At 37.1% G+C, this 19,397-nt stretch overlaps 1 protein-coding gene across 2 annotated transcripts in view; it reads right to left on the reverse strand.

Moving 5' to 3' along the window:
• The window catches only part of rtkna (rhotekin a), a 74,877-nt gene extending 55,770 nt beyond the window's left edge, over positions 1-19,107 (reverse strand). For both annotated transcript variants that reach the window (XM_067406115.1, XM_067406119.1), the window contains exon 1: positions 18,787-19,107. In XM_067406115.1, the coding sequence (XP_067262216.1) occupies positions 18,787-18,897 (111 nt within the window). In that variant the 5' untranslated portion in view covers positions 18,898-19,107. The remainder of the gene's footprint in view (positions 1-18,786) is intronic.
• Between the last annotated feature and the right edge of the window lie 290 nt (positions 19,108-19,397).

The following is a 19,397-nucleotide window of genomic DNA, read 5'->3' on the forward strand; positions in this document are numbered from 1 at the left end:
CAGCGAATGCCGGTGGTAAACACTCGTGTTCCAATACGAGTGTTTACGAGTTTTGGGAGGCGTTCCTTCGAAGGAGGAGGGTTGTTCTTACGCATGCGCTCATTTTAAAAACTCAGTAACAGTCTTTGTTTTCTCAGTCGACGAAAAGATCCTCTTTAGCACCTTTAAGAGCCTTTCAGTCTAAGTTACTAGAAAAGCAAACAGTATCCTATTGAATTTGTGTAACCAGCCCATTCAGTTTCTTTAAATTACCCTATTCAGGGTCATATAAATGTTACATTCATAATCAGTTTCTCCCATGGATGCCAAACTTAATATAGAAAGAATTGGTTTGTGATGGAGTGGCAACATGACTAAAGCAGAACATGCCTGTCAATTTATAGGCTATGCTAAAAACTACACTTGCAAATCTCCATGACTCTGTTTGAATCTGATGGGTCACTATAATGGAAAAGAAGTCAGATCACTCAATTCACAAAAAAATAATACAATAAGTGACAATGCAAATACAGATTAAACATTATGCCATATAACAAACTCACAAGTCTTCACAGAGTCTCTTTCAGCTGAAACAAGAACACACAATGGAAAACAAAGAGATGTGATTCGTTATTTTCCTTAAGTCTTGGGAGACAGAAAATCAACAGACTGCAAAATGTGGGCTCCAAGGGAGTGGTACTCAGTGTTTGTGAAAACAAAGTGGACAAAGGGGTCTTGACTCTGTAAAACTATCTACCATATGTGCAAGAAGGTTTTAAGGACTGAATCATGCACATATTAAAGGGATAGTTCACCCAAAAAAGAAAATTTGATGTTTATCTGCTTACCCCCAGTGCATCCAAGATGTAGAGGACTTTTTTTCTTCAGTCGAACGCAAATTATGATTTTTAACTGCAACTGCTGCCGTCTGTCAGTCAAATAATAGCAGTGATTGGGAACTTGAACAATAAGAGTCGAAAAAACTTCCATAGACAAATCCAAATTAAACCCTGCGGCTCGTGACGACACATTGATGTCCTAAGACACGAAACGATCGGTTTGTACAAGAAACCGAACAGTATTTATATAATTTTTTACCTGTCTCGTGCTCATTGAAGTATATGGGCGAGACATCACTTCCGTCATCACAACGCGTTTTTTGACCTCACTAACAGGAAGCTGAACGAAGTTGGACATAGTGGTGTATTAGAGGTAAAAATTATATAAATAATGTTCGGTTTCTCGCACAAACCGATCGTTTCGTGTACAAACCGATCGTTTCGTGTCTTAGGACATTAATGTGTCGTCACGAGCTGCAGGTTTTAATTTTGATTTGTCTAAGCAAGTTTTATTTACTGTTATAGTTGAAGTTCCCAATCACTGCTATTATTTGACTGACAGACGGCAACGGTTGCAGTTAAAAATCATAATGTGCGTTCGACTGAAGAAAAAAAGTCACCTACATCTTGGATGCACTGGGGGTAAGCAGATAAACATCAAATTTTCATTTTTGGGTGAACTACCCCTTTAAACTAAATGTTTGTAATCAGTAAAGATCTAGTCTACATAATTTGTATTATATTTGGCTTCTTCTGATGTTCTTCCTCAATTGTATTTCCTTAAAGAGAAAGACTTGCATGTTACAAACCAGTGGAACATGTGAGCAAACAGTCCCTGACGCAAAAACAACAGTAAAGCCATTAGGCCACATACATAGATGATCAGCCCCGAGTCAACAGTCAGTAAGAATAAAGCATTATTTCTAACAAGGGCACACATCTAAACACAGTTATCACAACAACAAGGCTTTAAAACCAAACAAAACTGGATGTCAACCCTTAAGTACAGACAACTATTCAAAACAGCGATTACAGAAATTAAAGTGTGTAATGTGCTCTCTTCACTCAAAGCACTCGCTCACACTTACATTGCATCCCTGTACTGAATGAGAAAAGCTATTATAGAGTTACAATTGGGGGAGAAAAAAAACTGTCACCTCAGAAAATTGTCCAGAAGATGTAGCCGTGAAAAGCAAGCAAGTACAAATTGTATTTGATGTGTGAATGAGCGCTCTGGCCATTTGACAAGTGGTTGACAATCCCCGTTTTTCCTCCAGTAATGCTGCTAATCCTGTACTTTGCTGAGTTACATAACAGGACATGCACATGTTTTGAAGTGCCCTATTATGCTTTTTCGGGTATTACCTTACATGTAGTGTGTAATGTAGCTGTTTGTGAATGTGAAAGGTCTGCAAAATTTCAAAGGGCACGATAAATGTATTGTCTCCCAAAAGAAATAACCGATTCTGAACTGCCTGAAACTCGTCAGTAATTCCAGTCTTATGTCATGCAAGAACCTACATTAAATTTGTAACATATCTGCATAACGCCTATGGTCAGCCTATGTCTTTATTGGCTGCCCGCAAACAATTTCTACTTTGACCCGCCCTCAAACACTAGTTGTAGCTGAGGCCTGGAAGAGTGGTTTGTGTTGTTGTCATGTCGAGAAGACAGTGTTTTCTGTGCTCAGTGTGCTGCGAAAGCAAATCTTTCTAAAACATGCTGTAAGCAGTAGAACAATCAGACTGGGCCATCTGACCAATCAGAGCAGAGTAGGCTCTCGAAAAGGAGGGGTTTAGAGAGACCGAATCCTTTATCAAACAGTTTTAGAGACTGTAGAGAAAATAGGTAATGCTGCAATGTATATTGAGAAATATAAATAGTTTTTTTGATCTTGGATGCATAAAAAAATTGTAGGAGACCTCCAAAACAAAATTAGGAACTTTTAAAATACCATTATAGGGGCACTTTAAGTCAGGATAGGTTGGTGCACCTGCAGATGATATTACTGTTTTAGTAACATCTTTAGAAATAGGGTGTGAAGTGAAAAGGAACCTCTGACAGGTTTTTGTTCCTCAGCGGATGTACTGAAGCAAATATAGACAGATTTCCCTTTGCCAATCAAGAATAAAAGAATAGAAATGGCTTCTTGTTTGGGTGACCAGTGTGATAAGGCTGGCGCTGCTTAGGTGGCAAGCAGAAGGAATTTGACTGGGTGGAGTAAGGAAATGCCATATGAAGTTAACACAACACTTCAGGTTTGCTGTACACTTAAATCTATAGGGAAAGGAAGTATCGTGACAGGGGGAAACGGCTCTTGTTTTACAACAACACTCAGCTAAATTTATTTTTTAGTTGTATGGACTCATTTTTCTGCAATATTTCTCTAAGCTCTGTGGCTGATTCAAGAGTTTTTACACCCTTTAAAAGCTATTTTAAAGTGTACCTCACGTTGTGTTGTTAATTCATACGGGTTGAAGTTCAGGCAGGGCGCATCTGTGAAACAAACAGAGGGAAGGGCAAGGCCTCTGAAGGGCTGCTAACCACTACAAAGAGCCTCAGCTGCTACCCAGCCCCATCTCAAACACTGAGTACAACCCACAAGAAACAGAAAGAGCTGTAAACACACACACACACACACACACACACACACACACACACACACACACACACACAGAGATTTCAAGAGAATAACAGTGTATATTCAATCAGATACTATGAAACCAACTAAATTGACTAGTTCAGAAATTAAACACCAATTCAAAAAAATCACCAAAATGACATACTTAAACATTTTTTCTTGTGGAAATAATTTCTTTATGCCTTAAAATAGCTTGAATGTTACTCTACACCCTTCCTTCATTTAGCAGGCCTATATACAGATCCATGACTATGCAAATTAGTCTACAAGTCCCGCCTACACTCAATCTCACAAGCTCAGAATACCTGATCCACTCGCTCAACTCTTCTGTGGTAAATGCTACACAATTCCAAGTGGAAATACTGGTTTAATTCCATATTTGCCATATTTGAACAAGACACTGATTTAGAAGAAGAAGAGGAAGAGTGAATTATACAAGCTTGTCTACAAGTCGATGTATCAGAAAGCTAATGAGTTATGTATTGCTCTCTACGTCAGACACTTGATATGATTAGCCTTTAACTTGACTACATTATCTAACAGCTAATAATGTGTTGCTAATGTTATACAAACCATGTTCCCATTCGCAACATCAGAGTCAAACAGCTGCCTTCTAAAAATCAGCATTCTTCATCAGAATACATAATAATATACATAACTATTGCTAAATGTACCCGATTTTTCATATCAGCCGAAAAATATACCGTGATAAGCTGGCTTCTCTTAAAGGTGCCCTAGAATCAAAAATTGAATTTACCTCGGCATAGCTGAATAACAAGAGTACATGGAAAAGGCATACGTTGAGTTTCAAACTCCATTGCTTCCTCTTTCTTATATAAATCTCATTTGTTTAAAAGACCTCCGAAGAACAGGCAAATCTCAACATAACACCGACTGTTACATAACAGTCGGGATCATTAATATGTATGACCCCAATATTTGCATATGCCAGCTCATGTTCAAGGCATTAGACAAGGGCAGCCAGTATTAACGTCTGGATCTGTGCACAGCTGAATCATCAGACTAGGTAAGCAAGCAAGGAAAACAGCGAAAAATGGCAGAATGGAGCAATAATAACTGACATGATCCATGATATCATGACATTTTTAGTGATATTTGTGAATTTTCTTTCTAAATGTTTCGTTAGCATGTTGCTAATGTACTGTTCAATGTTGTTAAAGTTACCATAGTTTATTACTGTATTCACGGAGACGAGCCGTCGCTATTTTCATTATTAAACACTTGCAGTCTGTATAATGAATAAACACAACTTCATTCTTTATAAATCTCTCCAACAGTGTAGCAATAGCCGTTAGCCACGGAGCATAGCCTCAAACTCATTCAAAATCAAATGTAAACATCCAAATAAATACTATACTCACAGGAATCGATGCATGCATGCAGCACACATGATGAACATCTTGTAAAGATCCATTTGAGGGTTATATTGGTTGTGTGAACTTTGTTTATGCACTGTATAACTGCACTTATAGTCGAGAGCTCGGGAGGGCAGGGAGTGAGAGATTTAAAGGGGCTGCAGCCTGAATCGGTGCATAGTTAATGATGCCCCAAAATAGGCAGTTAAAAAAATTAATAAAAAAAAATCTATGGGGTATTTTGAGCTGAAACTTCACAGACACATTCAGGGGACACCTTAGACTTATATTACATCTTTTGAAAAGACGTTCTACGGCACCTTTAAGACTCCCTGCTTTGCAGAATATATGCTAAAGCCCGCCCCGGTTGGTTACAACATGTTTGTGATGTAGGGAACTTGAGCGAAGATTTCAAACTGCGTTTTTGAGTAAACAGCATTTTTAAGGAGAATATGCTTCAGCAATGGTGTTGACTGATGAATTTGCACATGGTTTGTAGTAAAGCATATTAAAAACACCACATAGACATATAAACAACATTAAAAACTTGATTTTCACCACAGGGGGACTTTAAGGAAAATGTTATAAAAATTAGTTCCATAAATGAATAGATTTGATCCTGCATGCTGATTCAAGTTGTGCTATATTGTGAATTTCATGATTAAAAATGTCTGTCATCAATGACTATGCACAACATGCACCATCTCTCTTACATTATTGCTTAAATTTATACACGCTACTCATCAGTATTACAACAAGCAGTTATTTTAAAGTCATAAAATGGTTATAACAACCCAACACAAAACAAAACCACATTTTGTGCCTGGTTGAGTCTTTTCTCCAAAAAGATGATTTTTGAGCCCAGCTTTCTATCCTTGAAAGTTTCAGTCCTTTGGGGTCTCCAGAACTTCCTGTCTGCTCTGAGTCTGCTGCCAATGTCACCGTGCTAACATGCTCCACATGTCCACTGGCAGTGAGTTTCTCTAGGCTCATCAGCTCCCTGGAGACATTTCATTTCTAAAGTCAGCTGCAGCCCGTGTGATCTGGCCCCCGTCCCAGGACCCCTCCATTGCCTACAAATCAACTCTCTCTCTCTCTCTCTCTCTCTCTCTCTCTCTCTCTCTCTCTCTCTCTCTCTCTCTCTCTCTCTCTCTCTCTCTCTCTCTCTCTCTCTCTCTCTCTCTCTCTCTCTCTCTCTCTCTCTCTCTCTCTCTCTCTCTCTCTCTCTCTCTCTCTCTCTCTCTCTCTCTCTCTCTCTCTCTCTCTCTCTCTCTCTCTCTCTCTCTCTCTCTCATACGAACACATACAAAATAAATCAATAAAAATATTCCACAAACTACACAGAAAGCTCATTAAATACATTTTAAAAATGATTTGATTCATGGACTCAATTTAAACAGTACTTTCATGGGAAATTAATGTTTACTTAATGCACTGAGAGATTTTAAATTAGACCACACACATCAATACCAGCCACACAAAAATCAAGAGTGCCTGTTCATTAGTGCCCATTAATAATATGACTGAAGTACAGCATGTCAGAGAGAAGAATCAATTGAAGCTTGAAGCTGGTTAAGCCATTGACTTGTAATATCTTCAAAAAAGAGCAACGTCTCCCCCTAATGGACAATTCTAAAAACATGATTCAACGCACTGGTTGAACATTAAATGTAAATACAGAACGACGTAAAATGTCTCAGATTCATTGCCTAATGCATGAGCTAACCAAATCAGCAACAAACCACATTTTACAGCAATAAAAGGTCTAATAAAGCAGTAAGGCTGAGCCACAGCAGCACCGAACAGGGTGCCAGTGCTTTTATGTTTGTGCTTAGTGAGGTTTTCTTTCCAGTGAGGGAAAAAGCAGCTGTCCAGGAGAGAGAAAAGTCACAGACACATGACAGTCGCATATGGAACAGCAAACTATTGCAAAACCAGACAGCCCAAACATTATAGCTGCTATTATTTACTAGAAGAGTAAAGGTTATTTTTAATCTCACAGTTGTCATCTAGAAGATGCATTCCATTTAAAAAAATTTAAAAAAGTACACTAACGGTACAATCCTATTTGAGCATCCTGGGGGATTTTCAAGGGCAGCCTTGGGATTGAAGCAGCATTTATTTGTGTTGTCTGTTCAGATCCTTTAACATTAGCCTACAACTTGGCATGCTGTACTATTTGTTATATAACATTATATAATAGTAGAGCTAAAATTATTATTATTGATTTTTTTATTATTGCTTGGCCCTAATCCTCTTCCGTAGGTCTGCGAGTAGTGTTAGCACAGATAGTTACAATCTGAACACCTCCAGGTAAAGCAAATCTCCAGGTATATCAGTTTCTCAATCATCAACCATAAAGCCCTAGAGGGTTAGATATACATTACCATGGGTTAATGGTCTAGTCAGACTGAAAAGGCTCACCCAAGATGAGTCAACTGAATGAGAAATATAAAGTCGCTCTCATTTCTCACTCTTTGGACTGTACATTACATAATTTAACTTCCTCTGACATCCTGAAAAAGACTTCAATTCAAGTGATGTGAATAAGAAGGCAAAATCTTCTCTTTCTTATGGAGATAAGATATGAGTAACCTAACAATGAGTTATGTTGGTCTAACAGCAGTGTGATGCAATCGTCCTGACACACCATCACCTTATTATCAGAGTGCTCTTAGAAGCATTTAGAAGCCCTTGAGTGGGAGTTCTCAAAATACACCAAGAAGTGTGTTAATGACTTAGATGAAAATACTCTCATGATGACAGCGGGATTGGGTTGAATGGATTTATTTATTTATTTTACCAAAGCCACTTTTCACAGGATGTACCAGAAGAGGAACAGTTTTTCGTGCCATGCTTTTTATGTTGGATTGCTGGGTTCTGGGCTCTAAAAATAACAGCTGCTATACCAATTACTTGCTATAACAGAATTTTTGGTCACAATAGGCAAAGTGCAATATGGACAAGGTTAAGCTATAATGTGAAAAAAATTTGAGGTCATTTTTTGAAAGAAATTATTCAGCAAGGACACATTAAATTGAACAAAAGTGACAGTAAAGAATTACAATGTTACAAAACATTTGGTAACACTTTATTTTAAGGTGACGTAGTACTCAAATAAGTACTGAGTAATATTAATTAACTTATTAATATTAATTAAATAAATCTTCTGACTAGGTACATTTTACATTTATCAAAAAAAAAATTAAAATAGTGTATTAAACTATAAGCACAGAACAAAAGAGTGTGTTGATAATACAACAGACATTTTTGTGGCACTTATCAGTAATGAGGAAACTACAAAGTAACGTTTTCTTTAACAATGTATTTGCATGTGCCCCAGAGTGTTGTTCTCGCAGACATGTGACAGTTGCCTACAGACACAGTGCCGATGAACAACACTAGTTAATAAATGTTAACAAATACCAGACATTCTCAAAGTGTGTGGACACACAAACCAACCCCTCACTGACTCTGCTTTAAAGTGATTAGGAAAGAAATAAATTAAGATTTAACTCTCACTATCACAGTCCAGACTAGGAATGACCCTGGTCAACAGCTACAGTTGACTGAAGCCAGATTACCTAAGCAAGTTCTAGAAAAGAGACATTTTAATCTTGTCATTGTGGAATAAAAATACTCAAATACTGGCTTAGGAGTACAGACAGCATTAAAGCTCAACAGATCAGGGTGGGGAATATGAGGATTAATGCTATTTTTAGCTGCTAAAGGGCATTGTGAAAGAAACGTCAGAAGTTCATGGGTGCCAGCTTGGTGTCTAAAGTCACACTGAGCATGTTAGCACTTTATTGGCATGAGGTCTTTGTTCATATGACATCTGTGTGTTACATCGCAGTCTGAGTCAATCCCACAAGAGTGTTTTGCACAGATGTTCATGTATAGTGTTGTTTTAGTGTGCCAGCTCTGTGATGTGAACACTATTACGCATACAGGTATGTAATGGCTTGGACCACATCCAAAAGTGACATACAGTACAGTGTCTGTGTGAGACAGCTGTGCTCGTCATCGCTTTTAGAGCACAACCCTGTGTGTGAACAATGCTGTGCTCACCCTGCACATAGTCGGACTGAGTTTCATGGACGAATAGAAAGAAGGGCGAAAGGGCAGATTCCATCAAGTCCACAGGGTAAAACACAATGAGAACCTCAAACTGTTTACAATTTCACTGTTTACTGGGATCATTTCCTATATTCACAGACCCATGAACACTCACCAATGATGGGGAGTAAAACTAAATACTAACAACTAAAAGTAGTGACTTTATTTTCAGAAGAGTGATGGTAGTTCAGCGGTTGTTGTTTTTTTCAGTAACAAGTAGCTGTTTTTGTGTCAGGGAATTAAAAAAAACTCGCTGTCCGTCCTCTCTCTCATACAAAATCTTTGTGAATCTTTTTTTCAGTGTGATCTATAGAAACAAAATCGAATCACTAAATTGCAAATGATGGCAAAGCTGAATTTTCAGTGTCACATGATCCTTCAGAAATCAACCTAATATGCTGATTTGGTGTTTAAAGGGTTAGTTAACCCAAAAATGTGAACTATCCATCTTCGGAACACAAATTAAGATATTTTAGTTGAAATCCGATCTGAATCTCAGTGAGGCCTGCATAGCCAGCAATGACATTTCCTCTCTCAAGATCCATAAAGGTACTAAAAACATATTTAAATCGGTTCATGTGAGTACAGTGGTTCAATATTATTATTATAAAGCGACGACAATATTTTTGGTGCGCCAAAAAAACAAAATAACGACTTATTTAGTAATGGCCGATTTCAAAACACTGCTTCATAAAGCTTCGGAGCATAAATGAATCAGCATGTCGAATCATGATTCGGATCGCATGTCAATCTGCCAACGGCTGTAGCTTCATGAAGCAGTGCTTTGAAATCTAAATAAATCTTTATTTTGTTTTTTGGTGCACCAAAAATATTCTCGTTGCTTTATAATATTAATATTGAGCCACTGCACTCACATGAACCGATTTAAATATGTTTTTAGTACATTAATGGATCTTGAGAGAGGAAGTGTCATTGCTTCCTATGGAGGCCTCACTGAGCCATCAGATTTTAACTAAAATATCTTAATTTGTGTTCTGAAGATGAACAAAGGTCTTACGGGTGTAGAACGGCATGAGGGTAAGTAATAAATGACAGAATTTTCATTTTTGGGTGAACTAACCCTTTAATGCTTTATTCCCTTAAATCACTTTTAATCCTTTAATTATTTAATTTCTTTAAATAAAAATACCCCCCCCCCCCACGTTCAAGACATTGTTACAGACTTTAAATAATGCTTTGATTGCAAAAATAAATGAGCCATATCACCTGATTTATATTTAAAATATACTGCCTCCTTGTATAGTTTCAATGTAGTTAGATGTAGTAAGTGCCAAACTAAAACCTTTACAAAAGCTTAGCATAGCATCACTGCAGTTGAACTGCTTTACACAGTTAAAAACCCAGCTGACACTCTCACACACTCAAACGTTTAAGAGGATGGAGTTTATGAACTCTGAGGATTAACTCTCTTATGACACAAACACAAGCAACTAGAACTAGTATAATCACAGTGGTTGTTATTATAACAGTGATCACTTCAGGACTGTGTGGGCATGCCATTGCCAAAGAGTGTGTGACTCACGTCCTTTTTTCTAGGCAGACAGGTACGCATGAATGAAATGAATTCCCCTTAAGCTGAACACAGTTGATTTAGAAACAGTTAATGACGTTAACAAAAGTCCGGGCCTCTACTTTGTCTCATCCCTCTCTGTCTGGAAGACGTTCCTTCAAGCTACAAGACAAACACTCAGCCTTCTGAAAAAAAACAAGGTTAATGCCAGAGTCATTTAGATAATGAAACCATGGCTTTAAGCAAGGAAAGATGACACTTTAATTTAAACTTAAATAATCTGTATTATTTATCTGAATACTGATTTCAAGAGTTTTTTTTTTTTTTTTTTAGTATTTTGACTGGTGGCAAGAAGCTGCTGGAGGCTGAGTAAAAACCAACATATGGCAATGATTTCAGCATTAGTCAGTATACAAGTTTAACTGTCTGGGTGTTATTGCACGTTTGGAAATGATGACAGAACTGAATTAAATGTGTCTTTTCATTTCTGAAAATGAAATTAAACATTCATTACTGTGGTCATGATGCAAGTTTGGAGATACTAGTAACCTGTCTTCATCTGCCTAACAAGGAAAAACATCATATGACATGCCCAATTGTATGAATAATGCCCCATGTCAGCTCTGCACAAACAAGATAAGATAAGAGTGGACTGGACTTGATCTTGATGTCCTTGAGCACAAGATCCTGGGTTGAGGCCTGAACTATTTGACATCCTGCTGTTGTGAACATCTGAGCCTCCATTCATTTTTAGGACAAAAACATACCAATACTGAAGGGTGTTGTCAGCAAAGTCAATGTCAACTAAATACTGAGCATGTTTCCAATATCCACAATGTGTAGTTGAGTGTTTTATAGCAGCTCTTAATATTTTGTATGCAATTACTTGATTAGTCATTTATTTGGTGTAATCTAATTACTATAATTTAATTACTTTTCCCTTGTAAAAGTAAAGTAAGGAATTGCTCTTAATTTTTTTTTTTTTTGTAATTTAATTACAGTTACTTCTGATGTAATTACATGAAATACTGTATAGACTACAACAATTCTATATAAAACAATAGTGGATTTAACATCAAATTTTAATGTTAAAATGTATGTTTTTAATGTAACCTTCTCCCGTTACACGCTTTGGTCAGTTTAAGAGTAATTAAAGTAATTGTGTATTTTATATGAAAGAATTAAAAGAGCAGTTTCGTGTCTGTCCTTGTATTATTCACCTGTTCGTGGTTGATATGGGATTTAGAAAGTAATTAGTAATAAGTAATCCGATACTTTTTAGAGAGAGTAATTAGTATAGTAATCTAATTACACTGTTGAAGATGTAGTTAATACGTAGTAATTAATAACTTTTTTAACGTAACTACAACACTGCTACTGTGCATGGTAGGGCTGGCCATTGACACAGATTTTTGTGTCACAAATCAAGTGATTTTATGCTATTCAGATCTCGATTTAATTAGATTTGGATATATAATGTACAGTATACTGACCAATGTTTCTCAAGAAATAAAATGATTAAATCCTGCATCTATTGTTTCAACAAAATGAGATTTATTTATTTAAATCGAAAAATATATATTTTCAACCCAGCCCTGGTTTATGGCATTTATAATGAACTGTTACATACTGTATTCTGTCACCTGTTCATATCTTATGTCACTATAAATACTATTAAAGGTGCCCTAGAATTAAAAATTTAATTTATCTTGGCATAGTTAAATAATTAGAGTTCAGTACATGGAAATGACATACAGTGAGTCTCAAACACCACTGTTTCCTCCTTCTTATATAAATCTCATTTGTTTAAAAGAAGAACAGGCGAATCTCAACATAACACCGACTGTTACGTAACAGTCGGGATCATTAATATGTACGCCCCCAATATTTGCATATGCCAGCCCATGATTAAGGCATTACACAAGGACAGCCAGTATTAACGTCTGGATCTGTGCACAGCTGAATCATCAGACTAGGTAAGCAAGCAAGGACAACAGCGAAAAATGGCAGATGGAGCAATAATAACTGACATGATCCATGATATCATGATATTTTTAGTGATATTTGTAAATTGTCTTTATAAATGTTTCGTTAGCATGTTTCTAATGTACTGTTAAATGTGTTTGAATTTACCATTGTTTCTTACTGTATTCACAGAGACAAGAGCTGTCGCTATTTTCATTTTTAAACACATGCAGTCTGTAAAATTCATAAACAACTTCATTCTTTATAAATCTCTCCAACAGTGTGTAATGTTAGCTTTAGCCACGGAGAAAAACCTCAAACTCATTCAGAATCAAACGTAATACATCCAAATAAATACTATACTCACATAATCTGACGCATGCATGCAGCATGCATGACGGACACTTTGTAAAGATCCATTTTGAGGGTTATATTAGCTGTGTGAACTTTTTTTATGTTGTTTAAGGCAAGTGCGAGCTCCGGGGGCGGAGAGCGCGAGCATTTAAAGGGGCCGCAGCCTGAATCGGCTCATTTCTAATTATGCCTCAAAATAGGCAGTTAAAAAAATGAATTTAAAAAAATCTATGGGGTATTTTGAGCTGAAACTTCACAGACACATTCAGGAGACACCTTAGACTTATATTACATCTTGTAAAAAGACGTTCAATGGCACCTTTAAATAGAAATATTCTTGTATGCGGGAGACTGCAAGATGTGTCAAGCTGCTTTAACCCCATGAATTAGAAAATATAGGAAATACAATTAAAAAGTGTTGAATACAGTGATATAAACTCCTGTATGGTTTATAGAAATGTGAATGCAGCAAAACAAAACTATGGAATAGTATTGTCATATTTTTGTCAGTAATTATTCATTGGAATGTCTTGCAATGCAATGGTTCGAACACTCCCCCTTCATGGTCTCTACCATTTTTTCTTCCACTACACAATCACAGGATGTTGTTCTCATTAATAGAGGTTTTTTGCCAATATGCTTCTTGGGTTCTGGGTTTGGTTCAAAAAACAATTCTAAGCAAAGCAAACAAAGATTTAAAAAAAAAATGTAATTGAAAAAAGCTGTTGTCACTGAAACTCAAACATCCCCTCTCTTTTATACAGAGTTCAACAAACAATGCTCAAAACGCCTGTTCTCAGCTCTCACGGTTCAAGAGTGCCTGGCATACTAACTAAAAAGAGCAAGGCTTCTATGACATCAGAGCGTGGACGATTATCCTCCTCTCCGGTTCCTCTTAACAGGGCTTTCTGCCAGGGACCTTCGTTTAAATCCAAAAGCATGTGCTCCTGTTTGGGCCCCAGTGCTGAAAGATTTCTCATTGTTCTCTGGGGCCTGGCAGCTCTGCTAACATGCTGAAGGGGAAGTTTTTGCATTTCTTTAAGATATCAACTCCTTCCTAGTTTATGGCATGTATTGCCTCATTCTGAACATGACGAAAGGCGCCGCATAAGTGCAACGTGTGACCTCACCTTAAGTCCAAGAAAGCCAAATATATGAGTGAAATTACTATTAAAATCTTCAGCTAAAAATACAAGTGTGCATTCATCTATATTATATTGCCCATCTAAGATGAACCATAGCAAGAAATATTTTAAGATAGCTGGTACACTACACTACTATATATTACCATTATATAATTGCACTGACTCCAAACTGTAGTGTGCGTCTATGCATATCTTCCCTTCCCTAAGGAAGTACAGAGAATATGGTCAAGTGCTCAAAGCAAATACACAGGAGAGCCAATGGAGAAATGGAGAAAACATCATCATAAAAAAATACAGTCTGGAAAAAACAGCAACTCGGACTGTGTAAAACAAGCAGCTTTGCCTGATGAGAGAAACGAACATAATACATGTCTAAGGAAACCAGTGTAGGTACGTTTTCTTGTCAGCATCAATAATCGTCAGCAATCATCTTGGACAATCCAGTACAGAGTGAATTAAACAGAATTCCGTCAGGAAAGAAGCAATGGTGCGGGTGGAAGGGTGTGTCTGGTCTGGTGGTATGTAGCCTACATCACTTTTAACTTCCTTCAGGGAAATCTATATGTGGCAGAGTCCCTCAGCGGGCAAACACTGTGGTTTTAATGGACTGTGTTGTAAGCAAACCAAAAAAAATGTATGCTAACTAGACAAATATAAAAATGACAGTATGATTTAACTGACACCGGGCATGACACAACATAACCCCCCCCAAAAATGCATTTTTTCATCAGCTGTTGCAGTTTTCAATTAAAAAAAGTGCACTGCAGAGGTTTAATTTTGTTGCTGACTTGCCAGTAATCAAAGGCATTACACCAGATCTGTGAGCCAATTTTTCCATTACTGCTTTAAGTCACTTAACTGATCCGGCAATCTTCCTTCCCTCTACCGCTCAGTATAATTGCTTCACCTGAGCTTTCACACACAGCCTGCTGCAGTACTATAGTATTAATGCAAACTGGGGCACGATATTGTAAAGTTCAATCAGGTTGCGCATCTCTGTGTGTGTATGCAAAGGTAAAAAGATCTCATTAAAAAGATTTTCATTAGGTCATATTGATTTCCAATCAGCAGCTACGGTGAAGACATCAAACAGTAGAATGTAACTCATCTAGAGGGGGTAATGTGATGTCAGTGGGGACCTGGGACGTCTTAAAAGCTTTTCAACAAAGCACACAATGACTTGAGTGAAATCACATGCATTTTGAATGAAGGACTCCATTAGTAACATGCATTTAGTGCCTAAATGATACTGATAGGGGCTAGTAGGTAAGTCTTATCAATGGAGAAGATATGCAAACTCTGATTACAGCAGTTAAAGAATCAAGCAGAACCTCCACTTTAGTGATTAAAAAACTAACTATTTAACACACGACACGAGTGAGAGTAAATGACAGAATTTTTATTTTCTGTGAACTTTCCCTTTAACTGTTATTAACTGAGCTTCTAAGTCTGACAGTAATTTTATAGGCTTAATACTTGAATGAGGAAAGAAATTTGAAAATTGACTGAGAACCAGTGGTTCTCAACCGTTTTAAAGGGGTGGTTGATTATGTTTTCACTTTTTAACTTTAGTTAGTGTGTAATGTTGCTGTTAGAGCATAAACAACATCTGCAAAGTTATGACGCTCAAAGTTCAATGCAAAGGGAGATATTTTCTTTTACAGAATTCAGAACAAACGCTGGTAGGGACTACAACAAGCTTCTTCCCGGGTTGGTGACATCACAAACCCCAAAATTTACATAAGCCATGCCCCTGAGAACACACAACAAAGAGGGTGAGGCCATGTTGGGCTGTTTTAGAGATAAGGTAGAGTTGCTGTAGTAAAGTGTTGTTGCCATACCATCATTTTATGCCATATTGCTTCACAAACGAGGGTCAATTGTTACTGACAATCATCATTTTGGCTTTGTTGTTGTTGTTGTTGTTGAGCAATCGAAGCTGTTAAAGCTCCACCCTCTACTGGAAAGGGGGCTGGGAGCAGCAGCTAATTTGCATTTAAAGGGACACACACAAAAACAAATTTGACAAGCTATAATAAATTATCTGCAGGGTATTTTGAGCTGATACATCACATACACATTCTGGGGACACCAGAGACTAATATTACGCCTTGTGAAAGGAGCATTATATATTATATATATATATATATATATATATATATATATATATATATATATATATATATATATAAATGTCCTTAGCATTTTTTAGAATTTATTAATTCACCTAATTATATCCAGGATTTCCAAGAATCCTGGTTCTTCAAAAGGAAACAAACAGGTGTCGAGGAGTAAATTAAAATAAGGAATATCTTAATTTTTTAGTTGTTTTTGATTATTTTAATGTTTATGTCTTATTTTAAAACATTTTAAGTCATGTTGAAGCCCCTTTGAAGTTTGCAGAGGTCCCCTGGTTGAGAATCATTGAACCAATGTTGAGAATTAACAACCAATGAACCAAAAGATGCGACAGTCCATGTGACTTTTCCTGTTCAATCACAACAAGATTCACCTATGATTTAAGATCCCTTAATGTCAAATCAACGTGGATTTAAATCCTCCCGCACAACTAAAATGTAAACATATAGTCACCGCAGCAGAATGAAGACTAAGGTCCCAAATCCCAAGCCAAATTAGGAATTCAAGCACAGCAGCCCAGAGCTGCCACTGGGGCTCTACACATCCAACAGCCACATTCTGAACCAACCATGCTTCTTTCCATCTCACCACAGCAGGCTACGTATAAAAATAATTAGGGGTTAGACAGAGTTCTCTTTTAACTCAACCTACTCTGGGATAATCATATACAGATGCCATGCAGCCCTTTCCCCTTAGAAGAATGCAAGGGATCTACTGCAGTGTTTGATAAGATCATGTGTACCGGCGGTCAATGATAAATGAGCATGTTAGAAATTCTAAGAGGGGAAATATCTAGAATAAAACATGTGTGTCAAGCTTTTGGAAATGCAATCTGTATTTATGTTTGTTTCACACATTTTTTTTGAAAAAAAAAGTGCATTTAAAAAAAAAAAAAGTTTAAAGTCGGCATGAAACGGAAGTTGTGATTGTCTTTTCTTCCCTGTTGTTACGTCTATCCAAGTAAAACAGATTTTCAAACAAGAAAAAACGTAGGGCTGGACTTGATTTTGTCCATTAGGAATTCATTGGATTGCTGGATCATTGTGGTTTGCTATTGCTGTGATCTCATGTGAGTGACAGGTTGATCCCGCCCTCACGCCGGTGAACACATCATCAAGGCTGCATTCAGCCCTGACAAAACATTGCAAAACGTTTTTTAAAACAGAAACGGTGGTGCATTGAACACCCTGTTCTGATGACTCAAGGGTTGTAACTACGGCAGCTGAGAGGGCCATTCTTTGTGTTCTTTTTGAATAATTTTCAGAGCCTGATGAAATCAGTATAAATACATGTTTAATAGTGCAAAATACTCTCAATGTTACAGCCACTGTGCCCTTGCTGTCCAGAATAAAAAGAGAACATCCCAATCAAGTGAAGGGATTTGTGGAAACAGTGGTTCCTAATTATTGTGATCCAACATTTGCCTTTATGTTTATGAAAGTTTATGAAAGTATCACACCACAATACAATAGCAAAATATATAAGTATAGTATTTTTATGTTACACTAATCAGTGTCTAGCACATCTTCCTAAGGAAAAGATATGGACCAGAAGACATTGCAATTACTAAATGATATTTAGACAGACTTAAAGAAGTTCCAGATCTATACTTGTGCCCTTATTTAAGTTATTTTGCCATTGATGTAAATAAACATGAGCAAAAAAATATACTTGCTCTTGTGAATTTATTTAGATGTTTATTACATTTATGAGCTGTTTCTTTAATACCGCGTGGTTTATACATGTTGATTGGGCTGACATTTTTGACACACCCACCAAACAAGAGAAAACATATCTCAAACCCTGTTGCACATCGTTTCCAGGAAACATGTAGGTAAACAGGGAAACCGTAGCAAAACGTTGCGCACCGGTTTGAGCTTAAATGTGCCCCAGAGAAGAGATGTCGTTGAAAGAGGAAAGGGAAATTATTTTGATCACAGATTATAAGGGCACATAAATTAACAAAATAATAATAATAATGTGCACGGTTAAAACATTTGTAATAAATACTGCAATTATCCAAAAAGAAAAATAAGTACATAAATAAATAATAACAGTCCATTTTGATTACTGCTGACTTTAATGGCTCTAGAAAACGTAACTATCAAGTAACGTTACTAAAATAATTTTCTTCCTCTATTTTCCCAAAAAAATAAATAAATAAATAAAAGTAATTTTTTTTTATTAATAACTTGAATGTTATGCTCTTACTATTCTGTCATGAGGGAGTTTAAAATGTATAAAATGGCCTCCTGTGTGTTGGTTAGGCTACACCACACTGACTTGATATGACAAATTATGATAATCATTAATGATAATTTAAAACTAAATCTCTTCACTGTTTTTTTTTTTTTTTTTAATAACTAGAGACTAGAGACTACTTATGGCAAAAGAATTTCAGCCTAAGATTTTTTTTTTTTTTTTTTTACAGCGACAGTTAGACCACCTCAACACTTTTGACTTAAAGCCCCACATTAAGCCCTCAACCAGGGCAAGAGTATCATTCAGCCACTACATCATTTATTCCTATCATTTGTAGGAAATACCGTTACCTACTATAAACTACTCCTTTATAAGTCACCTTTATTTATTGGTGTTCGTAAATGTTAACATTTATGAAGAGTAACGTTAAACAGCAGACTATACTCGAGTCCAGCTGAGCCTCTGGACACACAGAGATCACCGGAGCTTCATTTACCTGCGGGGTCTCCATGAAAACACTTTGTCTGAACTTTCCACGGCGGATCTCCATCTCCAGCGCGGAGCCCCGAGCGACAGTCGCTCTCGCTGTCTGATTTCGGCAAAACATTCGCGACTTTTAAGTTGATCCTCCACTCCCAAACAACGCTGTTTATTCTCACAGACCTGAGACCAAGCCGCAGTTTGGTTTGGAGACGCTCCACGTTGCAGCGGATCACTGTGACAGTCACGTTCATGTAAATCAGATGACGCCCCTTTCTCTAATTTCTGTTTAAAAAAAAATACAAAAGGAAAAACGGAAGATCGCAAGCAGCACACTACTCTGCTGCTCTCACTACAGTACTATAATCTTGCATCTAGAAAGCGTGTGATTGAATTCCCAGAGCTGGTGGGATCGGAGTTACTTTCCGAGATTGTGAGCCAGGTAAAACAGCGTCCTCTATCGGAGGATAAGTGGTATATAAAACAACACATGATGCCCGCAAAACTCCTCCTGAAAGGTTTGTGGGGACATGAAACGTAATACGTTGATACCTGCTTGACTCGACAAAATGGAGCATAGCCTACATAAGAAAATGTGAATCACGTAAACACGATTCAGTGTCAGAA

Source organism: Chanodichthys erythropterus, chromosome 13 (assembly GCF_024489055.1).
Source record: "Chanodichthys erythropterus isolate Z2021 chromosome 13, ASM2448905v1, whole genome shotgun sequence".
NCBI lineage: Eukaryota > Metazoa > Chordata > Actinopteri > Cypriniformes > Xenocyprididae > Chanodichthys > Chanodichthys erythropterus.